Source organism: Garra rufa, chromosome 4 (genome assembly GCF_049309525.1).
Source record: "Garra rufa chromosome 4, GarRuf1.0, whole genome shotgun sequence".
In the NCBI taxonomy this organism is placed as follows: domain Eukaryota; kingdom Metazoa; phylum Chordata; class Actinopteri; order Cypriniformes; family Cyprinidae; genus Garra; species Garra rufa.
The window spans coordinates 6286101-6309874 of record NC_133364.1 but is presented as its reverse complement, the minus strand read 5'-3'; the positions used below and the strand labels follow the sequence as shown (position 1 = coordinate 6309874).

At 37.0% G+C, this 23774-nt stretch overlaps 1 protein-coding gene across 1 annotated transcript in view; it reads right to left on the bottom strand.

Moving 5' to 3' along the window:
* Nucleotides 1-23774, bottom strand: part of LOC141333457 (metabotropic glutamate receptor 8-like) — a 275377-nt gene that overhangs the window by 35098 nt on the left and 216505 nt on the right. The window contains exons 7-9 of the mRNA XM_073838473.1: nt 23633-23763; nt 6228-6367; nt 1518-2453 (exon numbers count right to left, since the gene is read on the bottom strand). Of these exons, the coding sequence (XP_073694574.1) occupies nt 1518-2453; nt 6228-6367; nt 23633-23763 (1207 nt within the window). The remainder of the gene's footprint in view (nt 1-1517; nt 2454-6227; nt 6368-23632; nt 23764-23774) is intronic.

The window sequence follows — 23774 nt, the reverse complement described above, 5'->3', positions numbered from 1 at the left end:
CAAAGTGCATGTATTGGTTTTTGAGGTGATACCATTCTCAAATGCAGGAGGGTAGATCATATCAGCCTTGATATCTTTATAAAAGTGTAAAATGGAGAGGTAATAGTCGCTGCAATGAAAATCCACACAAATTGATTTTTGAAGCATTAACCAAAGCACATTCTTGATAATGGAAACATATTTTACAGGCGGTGGGATTTTATCTACTTCTCTACTGTGGTTCATTTCACAAATGCTGCATCCAATTCACAATTGACTCTTTGTAATGATATTAATTCAGGGCTCGTCATTTTTTCATTGCAAACCAATTATGAAGTCCCTTTGCTTGGTGTGGTTGCCAATCAGACAATAGTTCAATAAATACAGACTTAAGGCCGTGTTTTGCTCATCGTGACAATGAGAACTGCTCAAGATGCCTTTTTTTCTTATCAAATGATTCATGTCGATGTTTTGTTATCTTGAGTAATACGATGGGTTGGGGGTCTGTGTTAATAGAACACCATCTATCCCACAGTTCTAGCGTTAAATAAGAATATAAATAAGCTTGTTAGTGTAAGGAATAATTGGTATATCCATAATTGTCTCTCTTGGCTAGCGCAAACCGTGGCAGTCACAGTGAGAGGCTAATGTGACTAAAGAGCAATGTGGTAATGAGCTTTTATCGTAAACCACTGTGAAAGAAAATCAAACACTGGAGTTTTTAGCATTCAAAAGACTACTGAACAACTTGTTTGCATAGATATCATACTTCTAGGGCTTCAAGAACACATTTGCATTCCATTTTAAATAATTAATTCATCCAAAAATGAATACTCTGTCATTGTTTACATGACCTCACATTGTTCCAAATTTGTATGCAATTTTTTCAGTGGAATAACAGCAAGCAGGTTCATATCTGAACTATCCAGACTCATGCAAGTCCTGCTCACTCAAGCTTCAAACATTTCAGAGATGCTTCTTAAGTTTCACACCGTCTGATCAATATGGCCACCCACCTAATCACCTCTTGACCCATTTGTCTGTTTCCTACAGTGCACCTGAAGCTAATATCCATCCATCCGAGAGTACGTGACACCCAGGTTTTGGCTTTTTAGGTTAGCCTTTTAACATGTGAAATGTTCTGGAGGTTTTTGCCTGCTGGGTCAGGTGAAAGGGTAACCAGCAGGTGATGTTATTATCTGTAGCCAACAGCAATATTCTGCCACTAATAGATGCACATAAACAAACACTCACACCACATACCCACAGGAATGCTTGGTAACTAGCCAGTGAACAAGCTTTAAAGAAAGTTATAGAACTCAGATTCTCTAGAGCAAACTTTCTGTTTGTGTTTTTTCCAATTTAATTTAAAATATTTCCATAAACGATCATTGCTGTCACTTCGTAGTGACTCATGCCAATTCCTACCAGAAGCCAGAGAAGACATAAGGTACATTTGCTGTATTCAATATAAAAAGCAATTACTTGCAATGACATTGAGAAAACATTGAGTTACAGGTTTCGTAAATCTCACTTACCCTTTCTGCCGATTGTGCGGTGCCAAAGAAGATAGGTATAAAAGCTAACCAAATGATGCAGGTAGTGTACATAGTAAATCCAATTGGCTTGGCCTCGTTGAAGGTCTCTGGCACACCGCGGGTCTTGATGGCATAAACAGTGCATGTGACCATCAAAAGGATGCTGTAGCCCAGCGAACAGATGAGCGACAGGTCCGAGATGTCGCACTTGAGAACCCCGCGAGCCTTCACTGGGTCGGATGTGCGCTGCTCACCGTAGTCCACCACTGTGTGCGGCGGATCGACGGCGAACCACAGGAACACACCGAGCAGCTGCACGGAGATCAGGCTGAAGGTGATGACCAGTTGGGAAGCAGGGCTGATGAAGCGTGGTGCGGCCACTGACTTCTTGCCTTGCTCGAAGATGCGGTGGATGCGGTTGGTCTTGGTTAGGAGAGCGGCGTAGCTGAAGCACATGCCCAAACCCAGGAACACCCTCCGGAAGGAGCAGATGCCCAAACTTGGCGTGGCGATCATCAAGAAGGTGATGGCGTAGCACAAAAAAATCCCTGTTAGAAGCACGTAGCTCATCTCTCGGCCAGATGCACGTACGATTGGTGTGTCATTGTAGCGGACGAAAGTGACCACCACAAAACTTGTAGCCAGGATGCCAAGAACCGCAACGAATACTGGAATGGCCGCCCAAGCCGAGTGCCATTCAAGTTTGATAATCGGGATGGGGATGCAACCGGTGCGATTGCGGTCTGGGCGCTGCTCATACGGACACAACTCACAACTAAATTCGCTGGCTTGGAAGTTGTAGCCTTCGCATCTCTCACAATGCCAGCAGCAAGGTACACCCTTCACAATCTTCTTCCTTTCACCCATCTGGCAAGGCACACTACACACCGAGCCGGGAAGTGAGGGGTCACCTGTTCGCCAGCGCATGGCATCCACCTGCAAAGGATAACCAAAAAATATGAAGACCAGAGTCATACTGTTATATTATCAGGACCAACTGGAACCTATATCAATATCACACAGTATTACCCAGGGTTTTTTCTCCTCCTTTTCTGTCATCTGATGGATTGGGTTCCTTGCCACTATCACTTATATACTGGGTAGTTATAGGAACTAGCCACCAAGAGAACTCTACACTGACAGTAGGAACTCTAAAGTGATATAAGCTAGCCGACAATGGCATCATTTAACAGCTGAAGGATAGAGAAGTGCCTGGACTTTGGTGTCTGTTTATCTATCACTGTTTTGCATGTCTGTTAGAGTAAGTATATGTAAACTGTGTGTTTATATGGCATTTTAATTTTGGCTTGTCAACCTACATCTTTGTGTAATGGTAACTTCTAGTTCCTGTTGTGCTGGTTTAGACCCTACTCCCCACAGAATGGTGTTTCTATAACTAAAATCATTCTTAGTTCCTGAGTCATGTACACGCCAAAAACTGGGGACAATGAAAGCGTCGCTCACCTGTGCGATTTAAAAACTGATACTTTTGAATGGTTCAAATCTGCATAGGAAAATTAAAAGCACAGCTGCATCAACAAATGCATTTTTATATCACTTTTGCATTTGTTAACACTATCGGTTAGGTTTAGGGTTGGGTTTGGTTGACGGGATATTTTCAACACGATGGAGCATTAACCTTTAGCAACACTTGCGGGATATTTTAGTTCTGAATAGCTGCAATACGTACCTCAAGCAGTGTAATAAAAACACAGCAATACGTGCATGTACTAATATCATAAAATCATGCCACAATCATGTTATGAAAGTGTGTTTTAGCGCCACTTTCTGGACATTTCACTTTGAAACTGCCACGAAACGTACAGTAAGGTACGTAATTATGGCATTGCAGAAGTGTATGTAGAGGCTTCTATTTCCAGTGAGCCTGGGTTGATATTACTTACAGTTAGGTTTAGGGATTCGCAATCTTACGATTTTCACCAGTTAAGTAGGCAACAAAATTTCAGAGATTGGAGAGTAAGCTTTTTATTTGCAACTACCCAGAAGACCCTAGCAGCATGCTAAGGGATTCCTGTCCGCCAGCGTATGGCGTCCACTTGCAAAAGATAACAAAAAAAATAAATAAAAAGCCCTGTCAGAGATGGAGACCAGAGGCGTACTGATATATTAGAAACTGTGCTTTCAAAGGAAGTCTCATTACCCACATAGATGGAAGTTGTGTCATATTTGCAGAAGAAATCACTTTATTACCCCTTAGCGCCTGAAAGCTGTGGAAAATAAGAAGCCAACACTGCTCTTTTAAGTGCAGCTTCAGTTTGGCTCTCGGGTGCAACTTTGATGACAGATATATTTTGGGACAAACTTGTGCCAGAGGCATTTGAGATTAAATAAATAACATGACAAACCCTGAGTTTGAAAAGTGACTGCGATGTATTATGCAAGAAATTGAATTGCACGTAAAAAACGATTTAGCCAGACCCATCCACGGGACAAATAACGACAGCTCTATACTTCTGCTCTATGGTTCTCACTGTTGCCTGCTGCAAAGAGATGGCCGTGAATGAATTATTCATGCTTGAGACAAATTATGCCTGGCAAAAACAGATTGGCTTTAATTAGAGAAGCGAAAAAGAAAGGACATATTAAAATAAAAAAAGACAAAATTTGCAAATGAACAGAACTTTAATTTGACTTATCACATAAAAGGGTATGAAGGGTATTTAAGAATAATTGAAAGACCAAATCCCTTCATTTGATTCTTCCCATTCTGTCTGAAACAAAAGCCACACTGACCATTCACTATTAAGCTGTTTAATTTGGTTTTATTCATCCGGAAGACAGTAATGGGCAGTGAGAAGGGTTTCTGATGTTCAAACGCTATTAGAAATAACGCTAACCATTTACATACTGCAGTATTACGCATAGGGTAAGGAATTTTAACTAATCTCTAACATTAAGTACTAAATGTTGCAGCACAATTTGTGCTACAGAAAACAAATACCTCAAACTGTGTGATTTACACTGTTTAAGTGAAAAACATGTTAAAATTGCCCAGAAAACCCTACCAACCACCTGCACATTCTGCAGATTCTTTCGTTTTTCAGCAACCTTTGCATACTTGATCCTTTTCCAACAGTGACTGTATGATTTAGAGATCCATCTTTTCACACTGAGGACAATTGAGGGACTCAAACACAACTATCAAAAAGGTTCAAACATTCACTGATGCTCCTGAAGAAAACATTATGATGCATTAAGAGCTGGGGGGTGAAAACATTTTGAATTTGAAGATCAAGCTAAATTGTACTTAATTTGTTTTCAGGGAAACATGCAAGTATCTTCTGTTGCTTCTGAAAGGCTGTACTAAATGGAAAAAATAAGATACAAAATAAGAATAACAACTAAATAAATTTGGACATCTTCACCCTGTTCAAAAGTTTTCACCCTCCGGCCCTTAACGCATAGTGTTTCCTTCTGAAGCATCGGCAAATGTTTGAACCTTTTTTAATAGTTGTGTTTGAGTCCCTCATTTGGCTTCAGTGTGCAAAGATGGATCTCAAAATCATGCAGTCACTGCTGGAAAGGGTTGAAATATGCAAAAGATGCTGGAAAACTGAAGTCTCTGCGGGACCTGAAGGATTTTTTTCTGTTTAAATCAATTTAATTGTTCAGAATAAAGAGGGTGGACTATATGTAAACATCTTTTATGTACAATAGCGTACTCAAGACAGTGCTAAATAAAAAAAATAACACGCATTTGTTATGATCTCTCCTATTTTGTTAAAACGTTTCACATTTTCATAGATTCTGCAAGGGCTTTCCAAACTTTTGCATGTCACTGCACATAACAGTATCCCTACCAACTGCATTGCAATACATGCTTAAAACATCAATAACAACTAGCAATTTCAAAGACACACACCACTCGTATTTGCTTTGCAAAACTGCATTTAATTTTACACAACCTCAATCTTTTGCATCTGAGTGGGAAAAATATAACCGCTTCAGCAATTTACATATTGAACGTTTTTATTAGTAGTTTCAGTAAGTAAACACAGCCCTTTAAAGTGACCCGCACACATTTTTCAGCAAACTGCGAAATTGCAAAACGGTTATTGGCTGTGTGTATTGATTGTGAAAATGATTTTTCGAAAAACAAAACATTAACCTTGTTCATTGCCATAATCCTTTCAGGCTAACGAAGTCTTTTTTTTTTTTCAGGAGTGAGCCGCCCTTAATGAGCTGCATGCAAATCACCAGCACTCTGTAACACATCCAGTGCTGATCAGTTTAAGCGCTTAAGGGGAGGGTTTGATACCTGAGTTTTAGAGAAGTGAGATTTAGGGGGTTGGATCGCAGTTCTGCTAAGCGACCACTTCCCCTCCCACTCACCTGCGCAAACACAAAGCCCAGAGGAGCTGTGATTCTCCGTCACATATCAGAAACCTACAGCTTCATGCTCCATGCTGCTGCGAGAGCTTTTGGCCATGAAAACACAGCTCGTTTCTGGTTCCATTAATTTTGCTTCCCCGCCAGGCATAAAACATTACAAGCTTATCTTCCATCCCATTGACTAATGAGGGCCCGAGAGTATTCATGTCACATGCATCATCAGCAAAGATAAGATTTCCTACCAACATTTATGCTTGAATGTATCTTGTTGCAAACATGCATGTTATACTCTGGATGGATGCATGAATGCATGGATGTATTTTTACCCAAAAAGCCCAGAGCATGCTTTCCACTCACATTAAGATGCAGTTTGTTCGTCCACTGGCCGATCACTTTGTACTCAGCTGTCGATTTGTTGGTGATCTGATACTGGAAGATGTCGTATCGCCCCGGTGCATCTCCGTTCTGATTGAAGACCACCGGAGTCCCTGCACTTCCTGCAAAACAGGGCAGCTTTTTAAATGATCAAACTTTTTTTAGTCAGTAAAACAGCAACAATATTGTCATTTTATACACTTTATCACACTCAAAATAAAGAAGGAAGCCAAGCCTTGCAGAATTCAAAGTTTGGGTTTCCAACAGGTGAATTAAAAGGCAGGGCGTCTCATCTACCCATGCAAATTTCTCACAGCTCCACACAAAGCTCCACTGGTTCAGGACCAGGTGTCACAGGTGTAAATAATACATTAAGCTTCTCTCTGTACGTGAAAAGATCACAGCAACCTTGTGAGGAGGTAAGAAGACGGGAAGGTAAAAAAATAATCAGCTTTCACTGAGGTGAGCGTCTTAGACCCGGAAAAAAATAAATGACAATGACAATGACAATGTCATTACATTGTTTATAGCATTAATAAAAATGTAAAATAATAATAATTTATTCGAAAGTAAATACATAGGCATGAATAAACATGCATAGGCAAAAACAATAGATTTTTTTTTTTAAATCACCAGTACATTTTTAGTTTTCAGGATTATTTTAATTACCAAACTTTGTATAAAGATGAGTCTCAACTGATTTTATATACCATTTTCTTTTATGCAAAATGTGTGTAAAATCACAACTAACAACCACATTGCAACATTCTAAAACTGCCCAACCACATAGCATGATAAAAATGCATGCAGCATCCGGGAAAACTAATTTCAGCTTAAATTAATGAACCATAAATGTCAAATGAACTCAGAATCACATAAAAAAAGTGTAAAAACACTTTTTCTAAAAGCCCTGAGGTCTTCATCTCTGATAAAAGTTTTATGAGTGCGATAACTAACCGTCAAAATTAGAACATATAGAACACATAGAATAGAGCTGAAAAGTCTGAAATGTCACTAACTTGAACTAACATTTTCATTATAAATGTCAAGAAGTACACAAAACCTGCATGAATGGATTACGATTCAAAGAGCATCCTGTGCAAATTTCTCACAATCCAACAACTTTTTGAGTGTATATGCCTATATGTTACATGTCATCTGTTTATTTCCAGGATAAAATTTTAAATATTTTAAATCCCAGATTGTCAATGTGGACCCCAGTGGACATGGTAAAGTTTCATTATTTGTAAAAAAAAAACAAAACAAAAAAAACAGAACAGAAATGTAACTCAATGATCTGTGGTGACAGTTCGCTTCTGAAATCCACAGCGTATTGAAAAAAGCAGAAAAAAGTTAGATCTGTCCTTGTTGTTGCATATAATGAATAGCAGCGCAGTTCAGTCTAAAGAGTATTGCAGCATTACAATGCACGCTTTAAATTGCATCTTCCCAAATAAAGCTGATATTCAACATGTTCTTGCAGCACATTGCTAACAACTCTAGATACAGGTATTGTCAGCAAAATCCCTGGTGAACTGACACAATCTCAAAACCTAATAGACCTGCATGGATTCAGAGTTTCATTTAAACATGAAAAGGCTCAATGAAGAATACAACCTTAAGAAGTTCCAAATTTTGGGATGAATTCATTCATACTAATCATTTCAAAAAGTAAAGTTTTTACACATTTTTAAACACACTTAATCTTTGAAAAGTGTCTTATTAGTAGTTTCAGAAACCGATAAGGACACTTTCGACCCATCATCTTAAATCACAGATGCCCTGGCTTCAGAAAAACATGCATGGACGTGTAGGTTTTAGATGAGACAGCAAATATCTTGTGACAAAGCAATTCAAAAACTGATTTGTTTCTTGTCCTTATTCTTGAAAACATGAATTACAATTTGAGCCTGATATCTGAGGTGAGAGAAAAATGAATCTCATCAATAAATCCATCTTCTTATCAAACTGATCACATATGAGCACAAAACTACAATCTTTGAAAACCTCAAACAACCTAGAATGCTGTAAATGGAAACTGGAAATGGAAACTGTGTTTCATTATGAGAATGAAGCTACACAAACCCATGCTTTTGAAGTGCTTTAGGTTGTGCATAGTAGAGAAAGTAATGTGGTGATTTAATTGCTTAAGAAAAGCAGTAGACTTAAAAAGATAAACGGCTCAGGAACTCTGTCCCCGGGGCCCTGAAACACAACGAACCAAGCACATCTCACAACTCAAATATATAACAGACTAAAAACAAAAACACATCTACTAGGCTAGTAATCTAAAAGTCTAATGTCTTCATGCACTGATGCACAATTCATGCATCTTGAAAAACACAAAAGTTCAGCCACCCCAAAACAAACACGTTTGTGTTTTAAACACATGCCAAAATGTTCAAAGCAGTTATAAAGTGTCTAATATCGAAGATAATGCAAATAATGACTTTTTGTTAGCTGATTACATTACAAGTCCAACCAATAAAAAACATTTCGAAAGACATTTCAATCAAAAGAACCATGTTTAAATAAAGTGCTAACATTTCGAGACCCGATGGCTTTGAACTAGAGCTGTCAGTCGAATTAAAATTTTTAATCTAATTAATTACATGAAATGTCGATTAATTAATACAATTAATCACAAAATTAATTTGACTGTGAAAATACTCACACAAAATTAGTTAAAGCTATTTTTGTGTTAAATGAGAAAGTTTCTAAGTAGCTTTAGAAATAAATATTTTATTTTATTTAGCATTAAATGTATTATACAAAAACAATGGAACATCAAAGAAGATAATTTAAGAAACATCTCAGTATTTTTTTGCATGCGTGACTTTGTGCAATTTTGTACAAAATAAAAGCATCTAAAAGCAAACTTCCTGATTAAACATTAAAGCACACTAGTGTGATAAACCGTGCAAATTTTCATAATTTTTTAATCTCATATTGTAAAAAATATTCATAAAAATGCTTTTAATTTATCCTACTCTCAGACAAATGAGACCTACAATTAAGTGGATACAAATAGAAACACAAAAGTCCTAAATGAAAGAAAACAAGTTGACAAAAAGAATGAATCCAATATTTGGTGATAATATAGCATAATTTATTTTGCTATATTATGTAGAGATTTATAAGCAATTGTTTGGGAACAACACAGGTGTGACTAGATCAAATAAAACCTCCAATATATATATTATATATATAAGTACACTTATAAGTACAATAATATATATAAGTACACTCTTAAAAATAAAGGTGCTTTAAAAGGTTCTTCACAGCAATGCCACGGAAGAACCATTTTTGGTTCCACAAAGAACCATTTAGTCAAAGGTTCTTTAAAGAACCATCTCTTTCTTACCTTTTTATAATCTGAAGAACCTTCTTTTGCAACCAAGAACCTTTTATATAACAGAAAAGTTCTTCCAATGTTAAAGGGTCTTTATGGAACCATTTAGACAAAAAAACGGTTCTTCTATGGCATCATGAAGCACCTTTATTTTTAAGGGTGTACTTATACCCTGTGTGAACAAAGTCAGGAAGTTTGAATCCAATGCGATAATGTTAACTAGTATTTTCAGAAAAAAGAAAACCTCTGGTTAATGTTACTGGTAGGAGTTTTATTCATAACATCGAGAGAATCTCGACAGAACATTAGTTAAACCTGAAAGGGACCCAACACATAGACTTATCAGCTTTGCTTGTAAATATTAATTACATGCATGACTCAACTAATTGGTGAAAGGCCAAGAAAAGAAAACCCAGCATAGTTCATTTAGTCCACTGCCAGTGCTACTTAAAACTGTTGTTTTACACTGCCGGCGACAATTATTTTCTTTCCACTGCAGCCAAGTGAAACGAAACTCTTAAAACACAAAGATTCTCTCCCAAAAGCTGTTACACCCCTCGTACTTTGAGTTCGTAGAAATCTGGCAACCATCACTAATAAGACGTTTCTATTTTTGTTTGCTTGCACATTTAGCCTTTCATTTGGAGCCGGGATTCCAGCCATTGATTAGCCAAACTTCTTTTCTGCAACTTCGCCATCATCTTCCTCATCACCACCCTTCATTACAGCAAGTGAGCCGCTCTTGCGGCTGATGAGGGGATCGTTTGTATGGAGGTCAGAAACAAGTGCACCCTTCACGGACCTCAGTTGCCGCTCCCCGTTTCTATACGCGAAAAACCCCTTTGATTCGCCCACCATGAAGGAAAGTGAGAGCAGAGGAGGGCAAAGTGTCTGGAAGCAATATTTTCAGCGAATATAATGAGCCAGATTCTGCAACAGCTTGTGCAGAGAGCATCCAGATACTGTAGCTCTGTTCTTTTATTTAAGGAGACATCAAGTGAAGGAAAATACTGATTCTTTCTTCAGTGTTTTGTGTTTGCTGTGCGTGTGAGAGCTGCCTGTAAGATATGACATCCATCGTCTTCAAATCTCTGCTCCAGGGTGCAAACATCCAAAGGTGGAGGATCACCGTGAGCTTGTTGTCACTGCAGATCAGCATAATACAAGTAAATAAGGCGGCGTGCAATCAGTGATGGTAGATTATTCTGTTATTAATCTAGCAACGGCAAACTGATCCTTCCCCGCATCAGAAAACTCTCATGCTGTCGTCGTGATTGGCGAGGATAGTGACACAGAAGATGCAGCGGCTTACTGAATTTATCCAGCGATATTGATCAAAAGCTTGGCGTTCCGGGAGGACCGGGGCAGCGGGAAATTGAGGATTACAGGAGACCGGACAGACGTAACAAAACAACGCTCAGTGGGATTAACCTTTCTGCCAAGTCTTACCTGCTGCTTCTGTCGGCCAAAATCACTGTTACTATTGCACACATTTATGGTTAGGGATTTGAACAAACCTCAGAAATGCTAATAAAGATGCTAATGCAACTGCCACTCAAAAGTTTGGGTTTTAAATGTTTTTTAAAGAAGTCTCTTATGCTCATCAAAAATACAGAAATGTTATTACAGTATAAAAAAATGGTTTTTATTTTAATATACTTTGAAATATAATTTATTCCTGTGATGCAAAGCTGAATTTTCATCAGTTGTTACTCCAGTGTCACATGATCCTTCAGAAATCGTTCTAATATGCAGAATTGTTATTAGAATATTTTTTGGAACCTGTGATTTTTTTTTTTCAGGATTCTTTGATGAATTACAAGTTAAAAAAGAACAGCATTTATTCAAAATATAAATCTTTTCTAACAATGTGAATCTATGCTATCACTTTTTATTAATTTAACACATACTTGGTGAATGAAAGTTTTAATTTCTTTAAGAAAAAGAATAAAAATTTACTGACCCCAAACGTTTGAACTTTAATGTATAAGAACCTTTCTATTTTAAAGAAATGCTGTTCTTTTTAACCTTTTATTGATCAAAGAATCCTGACAAAAAGAATCACAGGTTCCAAAAAATATATGTTTCCAACACTGATAATTCCAATAATAAATCAGCATATTAGAATGATTTCTGAAGGATCATGTGACACTGAAGACTGGAGTAATGATGCTGAAAATGTAGCTTTGTATCACAGAAATAAATTACATTTTAAAATATATTCACATAGAAAATATTTCTTTTAAACTGAAATAATATTTCACAATATTACATTTTTTTCTGTATTTTTGATCAAATAAATGCAGCCTTGATGAGCTTAAGAAATGTCTTTAAAAACCATTCAAAATCTTGATCCCAAACTTTTAAGCCACAGTGTACTTAATACGCACAGTACAATGTTGGCGGGCTGTTTTAAAGTGGACCAATGAACAAAAATATAGCAACCACCAAAAAATGCCCTATTAACGCCCTAGTAACCATGCAGAATACACCAACAAGTGAGTTTGGCAGATAATGTAAAAAAAAAAAAAAAAAATCTAGTTCATAATAAAAGTTTTCCATCATCCTGGAACTACAAAGCAAGTCAATACTGCCTTTACACTTCAGCCTGTCTCAGAGAATTTCTTTCTGTGAACATGATATAACACACCTCCTAAGGCCATTCCTTTATTATTTCAGTGCAGAATCATTTGAGAAGAGGATAGAGCTCTGTTACAGAGTTAAACGCCTGCCGCTGCACTCCATTTTAAGATTCACCGTCATGCCGCTTCGACTTACAAGGGGATTTGTTTTACACAACACAATTATCATCACTTTTTTTCCCCAGTTCGTCTGAATGCACACTTCCACAATCTCTCTTCCCGCTCTATCCATCTCACAACACTAATCTAAAAATAAGCGTATGTAGGGAGCCACTGGAGCGGCTGTAATTGTGGCTGAGCTGCCGATTACCCCTCGGCGACAGGCAGCGATGCTCCAAGTTGGACGTCTGGCTTTGTATCAACTTTCATTTACTGATTCTGTGGCCTCTTTGCTCTTCAAAAGCTTCTGCGTTTGCATCCAAGTGAACTAGAGCACCCTAGCAACCACCCAGAACAACACAGAAACTGCTTAGAATTACCTAGGAAATACCCAGAATACCCCAGTAACCACCCAAAACACTCTAGTAACCACCAAAAATATCCTTGCAATGATCTAGAACACCTTAACTACCCTGAACATCCAAATTACCTAGCTATTACTCAAAATGCCTTAGCAACCACCAAAAATGCCGTAGTAACCACCCAGAACACTCTGCAAACCACCAAAATCCCCTGGAAACACACTTATCACACCCTAACTACCCTGAACATCTATGAAATGGCCGAGCAACCACTCAGATTGCCTTAGCAACCACCTAGAACACTCAAGTGACCACCAAAATACCCTGGAAACACACCTAGAACACCCTAACTACCCTGAACATCCAATAAATTGCCTAGTAACCACCCAAAATGCCTTAGCAACAACCAGAACTAAACTGGAAACAATGTACAACAACCTGACTACCCTGAACATCGAAGAAATAACCTAGCAACTATGCAGATTGCCTTAGCAACCACAAAAATACCCTGGAAACAACCTAGAATACCCTAACTACACTGAACATCTGACATGCAGAATGTCTTAGCAACCATCCAGAACACTCAAGCAACCACCAAAATACCCTGAAAACAACCTAGAACACCCTAACTACACTAAATATCCAAGAAATGACCTAGCAACCACCCAAAAACGCCTTAGCAAACATTCAAACTACCCTGGAAACTATGTACAACAACCTAATTACCCTGAACATTCAAGAAATTATCTAGCAACTATGCAGAATGCCTTAGCAACCACCTAGAACACACAGACAACCTCCAAAAATACCATGGAAATGACCTGTAACACCTTAACTACCCTGGACATCCAAGAAATTATCTAATAACTATGCAGAATGCCTTACAAACAATCCAGAACCCTGGAAATAACCTAGAACACCAACACTACCCTAAACATCCAAGAAATTACTTAGCAATCACTCACCTTGGCAACCACCTAGAACACTCTAGGAACCAAAATACATTGAAAATGAAAACACCCTAACTATGCTGAACATTCAAGACATTATTTAGCAATTATACAGAATGCCTCAGCAACCACCTAGAACACTCTAGCAACCACCCTGGAAACAACATAGAACACCCTAACTACCCTGAACTTTCAAGAAATGACCTAGCAACCACTCAAAATGCCTTATCAACCACCAAAACTACTCTGGAAACAATGTACAACACCCTGACTACCCTGAATATCGAAGAAATTACCTAGCAACTATGCAGATTGCCTTATCAACCACCTAAAACACTCAATCAACCACCAAAATACCATGGAAACAACCTAGAACACCCTAACTACAATGAATATCCAAGAAATAACATAGCAATCATTTAGAATGCCTTAGCAACCACCCAGAACACTCAAGCAACCACCAAAGTACCCTGGAAACACACCTAGAACACACAAACTACCCCGAACATCCAGGAAATGGCATAGCAACCCCTCAGAATGCCTTAGCAACCATCCAGAACACTCAAGCAACCACCAAAATCCTCTGGAAACACAATAACCACCCTAAACATCCTAGAAATTACATAGCAAATGCCTTCGCAACCACCAAAACTACTCTGGAAACAACGTACAACACCCTGGCTACCATGAACATCGAAGAAACGACCTAGCAACTATGCAGAATGCCTTAGCAACCACCAAAATACCAATTCAAACAACCTAGAACACCCTAACTACACTAAATATACAAAAAATGACCTAGAAACCACCCAAAATGGCTTAGCAACTACCCAACCTACTCTGGAAACTACGTACAACACCCTAATTACCCTGAACATCCAAGGCATGATCTAGCAACTATGCAGAATGCCCTAGCAACAACCCAGAACACTCTAGCAACAACCAAAATACCCTGGAAACATACCTAGAACACCCTAACTACCATGAACATCCATGAAATAGCCTAGCAACCACTCAGATTGCCTTAGCAACTACCTAGAACACTCAAGCGACCACCAAAATACCCTGGAAATGACTTAGAACACCAAAACTATGCTGAACATCCAATAAATGATAAAGCAACTATGCAGAATGCCTTAGCAACCACCCAAAATACCTTGGAAACAACCTATAATACATTAACTACCCTGACCATCCATGAAACGACCTAGCAACCACTTAGAATGCCTTAGCAACCACCCAGAACACACAAACAACCTCCAAAAATGCCCTGGAAATGACCTAGAACTCTATAACTTCCCTGGACATCCTAAAATCATCTAATAACTATGCAGAATGCCTTGGCAACCACACAGAACACCCTAGTAACCACCCAAAAATACCCTAGCAACCAGTGATAATAAAAAAGTAAAATAATGCAATAAAAATACAAAAAAGTAAAATACAGTATATGGCATGTAAGAAATATTTATTAGCACACTTTTTTTTTATTTAGTTTGCAGCAACAAAAAAAGTGAATGTTGGACGCTAGTACAGTTTAAACCAGCGAAATCATGTGACAACATCCCACTCACTGAAGCATTGTGTGCACCAATTTGCCTACTACTATAAAAATACTATGAAGTAGGCAGTGCCCTGGCATTCCAAACAAACATTTCATTTACACACACACACACACACACACACACACACACACACACACACACACACACACACACACACACACACACACACACACACAATCGCCCTACACCTATCCTACACTTAAACCTAGCCCTCACAGGAGATTGTGCATACTATTACTTCATCAAAAAACTCATTGTGCATAATTTATAAGCCTGTTTCCTCATGGGGACCTGAGAAATGTCCCCACAAGGTCAAAATCTACTGGTATTCCTATCCTTGTGGGGACATTTGGTCCCCACAACGTGATGAATACCAGGTACACACACACACACACACACACACACACACACACACACACACACACACACACACACACACACACACACACACACACACACAAACATTTATTCCATTCCACACAAACACACCTGATGCTCACACACATGCACATATTACAGCACTTCACACTTCTAAAAAGGCCAGCACTGGCCAGCGGTTAATACAGTGTGTGTGGTCTGTGAAGGGGCCGAGGAAGTGCAGTGACGGGCAGTAATGAGAGAGCTCCAGTTCGGGTGACTTAACTCATCAACCGGCGCTCAGATGTAATTGTTCCACAGTATCAGCAGACTCAGACGCTTTAATGAGGAACCTTTCGCTTTCCCTGTGATATTGGCCATGGCTGAACGCCAAGACGTCGCACATCCGTCAACCATTACCACTCAATAGCACAAGACTCTGTGTGAGTGTGTTACTTCATAGGTGCCAAAGGGTGAATTGCACAAAAACATGTCCAGGTCACATCCCACCACAAATTCATAATTGCTCATTGCCATAATTTTAGACAAAGACGTTGAAGTTTATGAAGTTTTTTTTTTTCTCTGTGACATTTTAATGACAAATGAATTAAACCCCTTAAATTAAATTCTCATTATCAAAATGCAACCAGATGTTCTTTGTTTTTTTTTTTTTGCTATTGCCGTTATTCTCCATTATGATTCTTCTCTTCATTACGATGAAATTTGCTTTATTGTATGTATGTATATATATATATATATATATATATATATATATATATATATATATATATACACACACACGTGTGTGTGGGTGAGTGTCTACATGGTAATATATAACATATTTTTAATATGTTTTTTGCACCATGGTAATGAGAATTGGGAGGTGAAAATGTGTTTTATGATTTTTTTTTCCCCCAGTCTAAACTCAGACTGAGAACAGCTGGTACATTTCTGTGGCACGTGCTCAGTTTACAATGCCGTTTCTCACAGTAGGGATCATTTTGTCTGGATCCTGCTAAGAAAACATGAAATAGGACAGGCTACACACTGGTGAATGAAGCGGTGCACGCAAAGACTTCAGTCTGGGAGGCATGGCTTTGGGAACGTGCCATTAACAACAGACCATAAAAGTGTCATCATAACAAATGGCAGGTGTCCAGCATTGAGAGGCAATGCAATCTCTAAATAGGCCTAATGCTGATCTACTGCAATGTAAATCAGAATTCATTCACACGTTCAGCACGATTCACCTCTTGGATCTGACCGTAAATGTTTTTCCGTTTCTGATTTCTTGAAACGCAGCCCATGTAGAGCAGATTGTTGCGCTATAACTGCACCAAAACCATTGAGCTGAATCATTAACTGAAACTGAACCGTACTGATGGACCATAATAATAATAATTTAAATAGAGCTGGATGTGAGCATGCTGCAAAGTTTAATAATGATAAAAATGCATGCATTAATCATTTGGGGCTCTACGGTCATTTTTGATTGGAAATTTTTTTATTAAAAAAAAATATATATATTGTTTTCATATTGACTTCATCATAATGGTAGAAAGTTTGGTAAATGTTTAGGTATTTGCTATGTTAACACACACACACACACACACACACACACACACACACACACACACACACACACACACACACACAAAACGTGATTCGAAAAGGTTTAATGGTCTTATATAATTAATTGGCCTGTTCATGGTCAAAAAATGCCCAAATTAGGTTCATGGCCTTGATTTTCTCACCATTTTAGAGTAAAACAAGTTTCTGAGAATATAAATTTGATATAAAAAATATAAAAAAGTAAAAGATTTAAAATTTCACTTTTCACTTAAGACTTACTTCAAGAAAACTTCATTTGGAGTACTACTTGTGCACAATGCACAGTTCTTAATATTAAGCCTAAAATGTGTTTCAATGTCACTATTGATGAGGATTGTATGATCTTCAAATAATATTGGTCTTTAAATGCAAAATATTTAAAGTGTACCTAAAGTAAACTTGCAATAGTTTCACTTTAGCACAATCAAATATACTTAAGTATATCTTTAGTTGAACTTTAATACTACTTCTGCACAATTAAAGTGCATTATGTACAAAATTAGTTGTTCCAGTTTAGCAGACTTTAAATATACCAGTTTAGCATACTGAAAGTACAATTGCAATATTTTTAAGTACATAATATGTGAATCTATTTACTTAGCGTGAAATAAATGTATTTTAAATACATTTTAGTATACTTATTTTGCACTAGGGACGCGAGTAGCACCAGAGGGTTAAGTACATACACTACCCTTCAAATGTTTTGGGTCAGTAAAATTGAAAGAAATTATTCTGCAAGGATGCATTAAATTGATCAAAAGTGACAGTAAAAACTCTGTTGCATAAAACATTGATGCATAAAGTTTCTATTTTAAATAATTTTAAAAAATATTAAGCAGCTCAACTGTTTTCAACATTGGTAATAATCAAAAATGAGCAGCAAATGAAGCATCAAGTGTCAGAAGACTGGAGTAATGATGCTGAAGATTGCTTACTCTATTTTTCAACACATAAATGCAGCCTTGGTGAGCATAAGATACTTAAGACTTAAAAATCTCCAACTTTAAAAAATTTTTTGTTGCTATAAGTTTACATTCATTCTTTGCTCTTGCTCTTTAATTTTTTTTGTCCATATCTGCTTCAACTACTTCACTGAGGCTCTTGGGTCAGGACTCTGAGGAACTCTTATCTGCGGGAGTTTCTGATCCTCTCCAGGAGGGTGTCAATAACAGCAAAGTGTCTGCAGTGGTCTGTGGGATCATGCAGGCGGCCCATCTCACGCTGCTGAGAAAGGTTACAACAGCTCAAAGAAAGAGGCACGGGATCGTTAAACAGCCCTGTTTGGCAGCTATAGCCTTTTCCCAGAATGCTCTAGGGCAGAGTCGGAACGATTTTTATTTTTTATTTCCTTTTTCTATTTCTAGAGGTAAATTGTATTGCTGAGAGGTTGCTCAGCAGACAAAATAATAGTTTATACGTTATATAAGAGATATATCTCTTTTTGATACTCTCTTGAGAAAATGTGAAATTTCTTATGGTAGGAGAAAATCCAAAGTCTCCATTTATTAGCTATTGATCTCACCAATGTCTAAGAGAAATCTCATAAAGAGAAACCTTCAAAGAGATAGTTCTTCCAAAAATACAATCAAACTGGTGAAATGGTTATTTACAGCAGTTCTTTGAAACAAACTCAAAGAACTAGTTCATGGAAAGTAATCTGACTCGGATTACAGGGAATACTGTTTAGTTTCTTGCACAAACTGATCGTTTCACTTCATAAGATGTCAAAGTATCGTCAGGAGCCATGAGAATAAATTTCGTGCTTTTTTGACTCTGAAAGTGACTGTAGTGTTTACTTGCTTTCTATGAATCACCAAGGGCCATGACTTCAGCTAAAAATCTTTGTTTTGGATAGATCTAATGGGAAATGTTGCCTACTTCAAAACAATTGTCACATTTAGAAATTGCTACTAAAATGTACAAATAATTATGAAGAAATTGCAAGTATCACATAGAATTAAACATTACATTTTGAAGAAGAAAGACTGAAATAGTATTTTCTTGTAAAACATACTCCAATAATCATTGTTTTATTTACAATTTAGAAAATACAGTATTTTATTTTTTATTTATTTTTTATATTATTTAGTCTATTATTTTATCTCAGTTGATGTTTGTTATATTTTCAGTAACAAAAATGTTTTATGATTTAACCATACTAAACATATATATATAAACATATAAATATTTTTAATTCAGGTACAGTTCAAATATCTTGCATTTAAAGATATATTATTCAAAGATTGTACAATCCCCATCAATAGTGACATTAAAACACATTTTAGGCTATAATTTAATAATTATAATAATAATAGATGATAGAAATGTGCATTGTGCACAAGTAGTATTCCAAATAAAGTTTAATTACAATTTTTATAAGTCTCAAACAATAGGTCAGTAAATATTTGAATAGACTTGAACTGCACTTAGTATGAAATAAAAGTATTTTAAATCTATTACTTTTTTTCTTTTTTACTAAGGGCGCTTTCAATGTATTTTAAAATATAATTTATTCCTGTCATCAAAGCTTTTTTCAGCATCATTACTCCAGTCTTCAGTGTCAAAAGATGCTTCAGAAATCATTCTAATTTGCTGATTTACTGCTCACAAATAAGTAAAACAAAATAAAATGGTTTCCTCACAATATTGGCAGTCTAAAATGATTACTTCATCAAAATGTGCAATCAATACACGTCATACATACACAGCAGAATAACAGCAACCAGGTCTCTTTCTCTAATGACATTTCTGGACACATTCAGGAGTGCACACGCTCTCAGTGAATTTTCGGTATCTGTCTTTCACTTCAAACACAGTCGGTGAGGAACGTAAGGTGGTGGAACAAATAACCCAGGTTGCATTGCCCGCAAGAAAGCGAATTAATGAGGTTTTAATGGTCCCACGCAGCCCCGCCACCTTAATCGCTCAACTGCAGTTATGCAAATGACACAACTTGAAGGCAAACATAAGCAGATGATAACAAAACGCCGGAGTTGGGGGATAGAAAAATGAAAGAGTAGCAAAGACGCACAGAGCAAAACTAATATTTAAATGAATCGTTTGATATGGTTTCAAAGAGAATGTTTAACTTCTTTTGTTTCAACACGATTCAAGGCGCATGAGGGAAACGAAAACAGTCAATCACGCGCAGCTCGCTCCTCACGAGTTATAATGCGCTCTTATTAAGTCGCACACGGCACATTATGAAGAAATATGAGCACCCCCGCTTAACTCACATTTTCCAGTCTCTGCTTTGATGCATGTGCGATGATGTTAGGGGTCACTGAGGGATGTCGTAAGACCGCGGTGCAACTTGGCAGAGAAATGGCAAACACAACGAGAGGGAAGAGCGGCGATCTGCGATTGTGAGAATTAATGAATGAGCTTGGAAGTAAGAATTATGAAAAATGAGTGAAAACACTTGAATATGTACATAGACAAGCACTCAGCGCTCTAACATGAGAAGACATGCCTGTGGCGCTGCATAGTCAAATATGGCATAACACTTTATAATAACTTTAATTAATATGGCTTTAATGCACATTTTACTGTATAAGGCTTCAAGGAATAATTGAAAATTGAACATTCTTTCATCATTTATTTACTCTCATGCTTTCTTGGTATATAAAATTCCTTCTAATGTCATTGGTTCTTGCATGTCTCGTAATCGATCAAAACACTGCAAACTTGAGGGGAATTTACTGTCTTCACAAAAGTTTACATGGTATTTTCCTTTCGTCCTGCTTCTGTATTATGCATATTAAAGTAGTGTTCATAAGTGCAGAGCTGCTTTGTTTAAAGCTACAAGCAAAGAAATGCTGTATTGCAGCTGTTCCATAAGCGCCACCTGCCGGCAGAAAGTGAATTTGCGTTTTCATTCAGTCCTTCTGCTGTTTCTGTTTCATGCAGATGTTTTGTGTAGTATAGTTTACAGAATTAAGCTCAGATCATTCTGTTTTCGCTTCAAATGGAAAAGACCACAGGTTAATGGTGCATTTGGTCTTCCAAAAACTAAAGTAGTCAACATTTAAACTGGATCAAAAAAGTTAATTAAAGTTGTCCTAAGACAAGAACGCTCTAACATGAGAAGACATGTCTGCGGCGCTGAATAGTAAAATATAGCTTTATAATAACTTTCATATGGTTTAAATGCACATTTTACTGTATAAGGCTTCAAGGAATAATTGAAAAAATGAAAATTATTTCATCATTTATTTACTCTTGTGCTTTCTTGGAATATAAAATTCCATTTTGATTCATTCTAATGTCATTGGTTCTTGCATGTCTCATGATTGATCAAAACACTGCAAACTTGAGGGGAATTGACTGTCTTCACAAAAGTTTACATGGTATTTTCTTTTCATCTTGCCTCTTTTGAATATTAAAGTAGTGTTTATAAAAAAGCAAAAGTTCATAAACGCAGTGCTGCTCTGTTTACAGCTACAAGCAAGGAAATGTTGTACTGCAGCTGTTCCATAAGTGCCATCTGCTGGCAGAAAACGAATTTGCGTTTTCATTCTGTTTTTGTTTCTTGCAGATTTTTTACGTAGTATAGTTTACAGAATTAAAGTCAGACTGTTCTGCTTTTGCTTCAAATGGAAAAAGAACACAGGCCAATGATGCATTTGGTCTTCTAAAAACTACAGTACTCAACATTTAAATTGGATCAAAAAAAGTGCATTAAAGTTGTCCAAAGACAAGAACGTGTATTGTTTTGGTTTTAGCAAATAATCACTTTTAAGGATGTAACGATGCACGTTGAAAATCAATACAAATATGCAACAATTCAATGTTCGATGTTAAACGAGTTGTAATACAATTTGGGGTAAAGGGTTTACATAAATGTATCTCTGAAAATAACTGTCTTCACATATTTAGATGGTATTTTCTTTTCATCTCGTCTCCGCATAATGCATATTAAAGTAGTGTTTATAAGCGCAGTGCTGCTTTGTTTACAGCTACAAGCAAGGAAATGTTGTGTTGCAGCTGTTTCATAAGCGCCATCTACTGGCAGAGAGTGAATTTGCATTTTCATTCAGCCCGTCTGCTGTTTCTGTTTCGTGCAGATGTTTTACATAGTATAGTTTACAGAATTAAAGTCAGACTGTTCTGCTTTTGCTTCAAATGGAAAAAGAACACAGGTCTTTGGTCTTCTAAAAACTACAGTAGTCAACATTTAAACTGGATCAAAAAAAGTTCATTAAAGTTGTCCTAAGACAAGAACGTGTATTGTTTTGGTTTTAGCAAATAATAACTTTTAGGGATATAATGATGCACTCCAAGCTGGTTGAAAATCAATACAAATATGCAACAATTCAATGTTTGATGTTAAACGAGTTGTAATACAATTCGGGGTAGGGGATATATAAATGTATCTCTGAAAAGAATTGACTGTCTTCACATGTTTAGATGGTATTTTCTTTACATCTTGCCTCTGTATAATGCAATGTATACAGATACATTGTATGGGTCAAAATTATAGATTGTTCTTTTTGTCATAGTTATGTCTATTCATGCACTTGGTTTTTCCTATTGTCTCCCCCTGTCGATCTGTGTTAAATGGTTTTGCCCTCACCACCGTTATCTGTTTCACCTGTCTGTCATTATTAGTTAAGCTTTATAAGCCTGTCTTTGAGTTCCTCACAGTCTTTGCTTAATGTTTTACGTTTGGTGTGTGGAAGTTCTTCGTGTTCCTGATCAGTCTGTTCCTTGGATTATATTAAAAGACTTTGTGTTTGTGAAATCGTGTTCTCGTCTCGTCAGTCCAGCACCGCACCGTAACACTTTTATGCTAAAAATCATTAGGATCTTAAGTAAAGATTATGTTTCATGAAGATATTTTGTAAATTTCCAACTGTAAATGTATCAAAACGTAATTTAAAGTTGATTTTCTCAATATTTTATATTTGTTTTACACCCTCAGATTCCAGATTTTTTAAATAGTTGTATCTCAGCCAAATATTGATCTATCCTAACAAACCGTACATCAATGGAAAGCTTATTTATTCAAACGATGTATAAATCTCAATTTCAAAATTGACGCTTATGACTGGTTTTGTGGTCCAGGGTCACATATAATGTAGAAATTTTGGAAATCAATCAAAATGTATAATAAACTGTATATATATTATGATTCTTTGAATAAAAAATGTTGAATAGAACAGCATTTATTTGAAATAAAAATCTTGTGTAACATTTTAATGCATCCTTGCTGAATTAAAGTATTCATTTCAGAAAACAAAAAATACCTTACTGATCCCAAACTTTTTGATGGTATGTACAACTATTTATCTGTTAAGCATTAGAGGCAGAAACCAGACTCACATACTGGCAAAAAAAATCACTTGAAACTTGAACAGCACTCAATAAATAAATAAGACTCTGCCTTGAAAGTCATGCGACTCGCGAACGAGTCTGATTGTTGTTCTGCTGAAGATCCAAGCACTCACCATTGAAATTAACGCTCCGGATGTATCCCAGCAGCTCCTTTCCATTGATATTGCTCATGCGGGGACAGAGGCCTGGGTATCCAAAGCAATAGTCCCTGTGCATGCGGTGCAGAGCGTGTGCCATGGCATAAACCGCATCCAT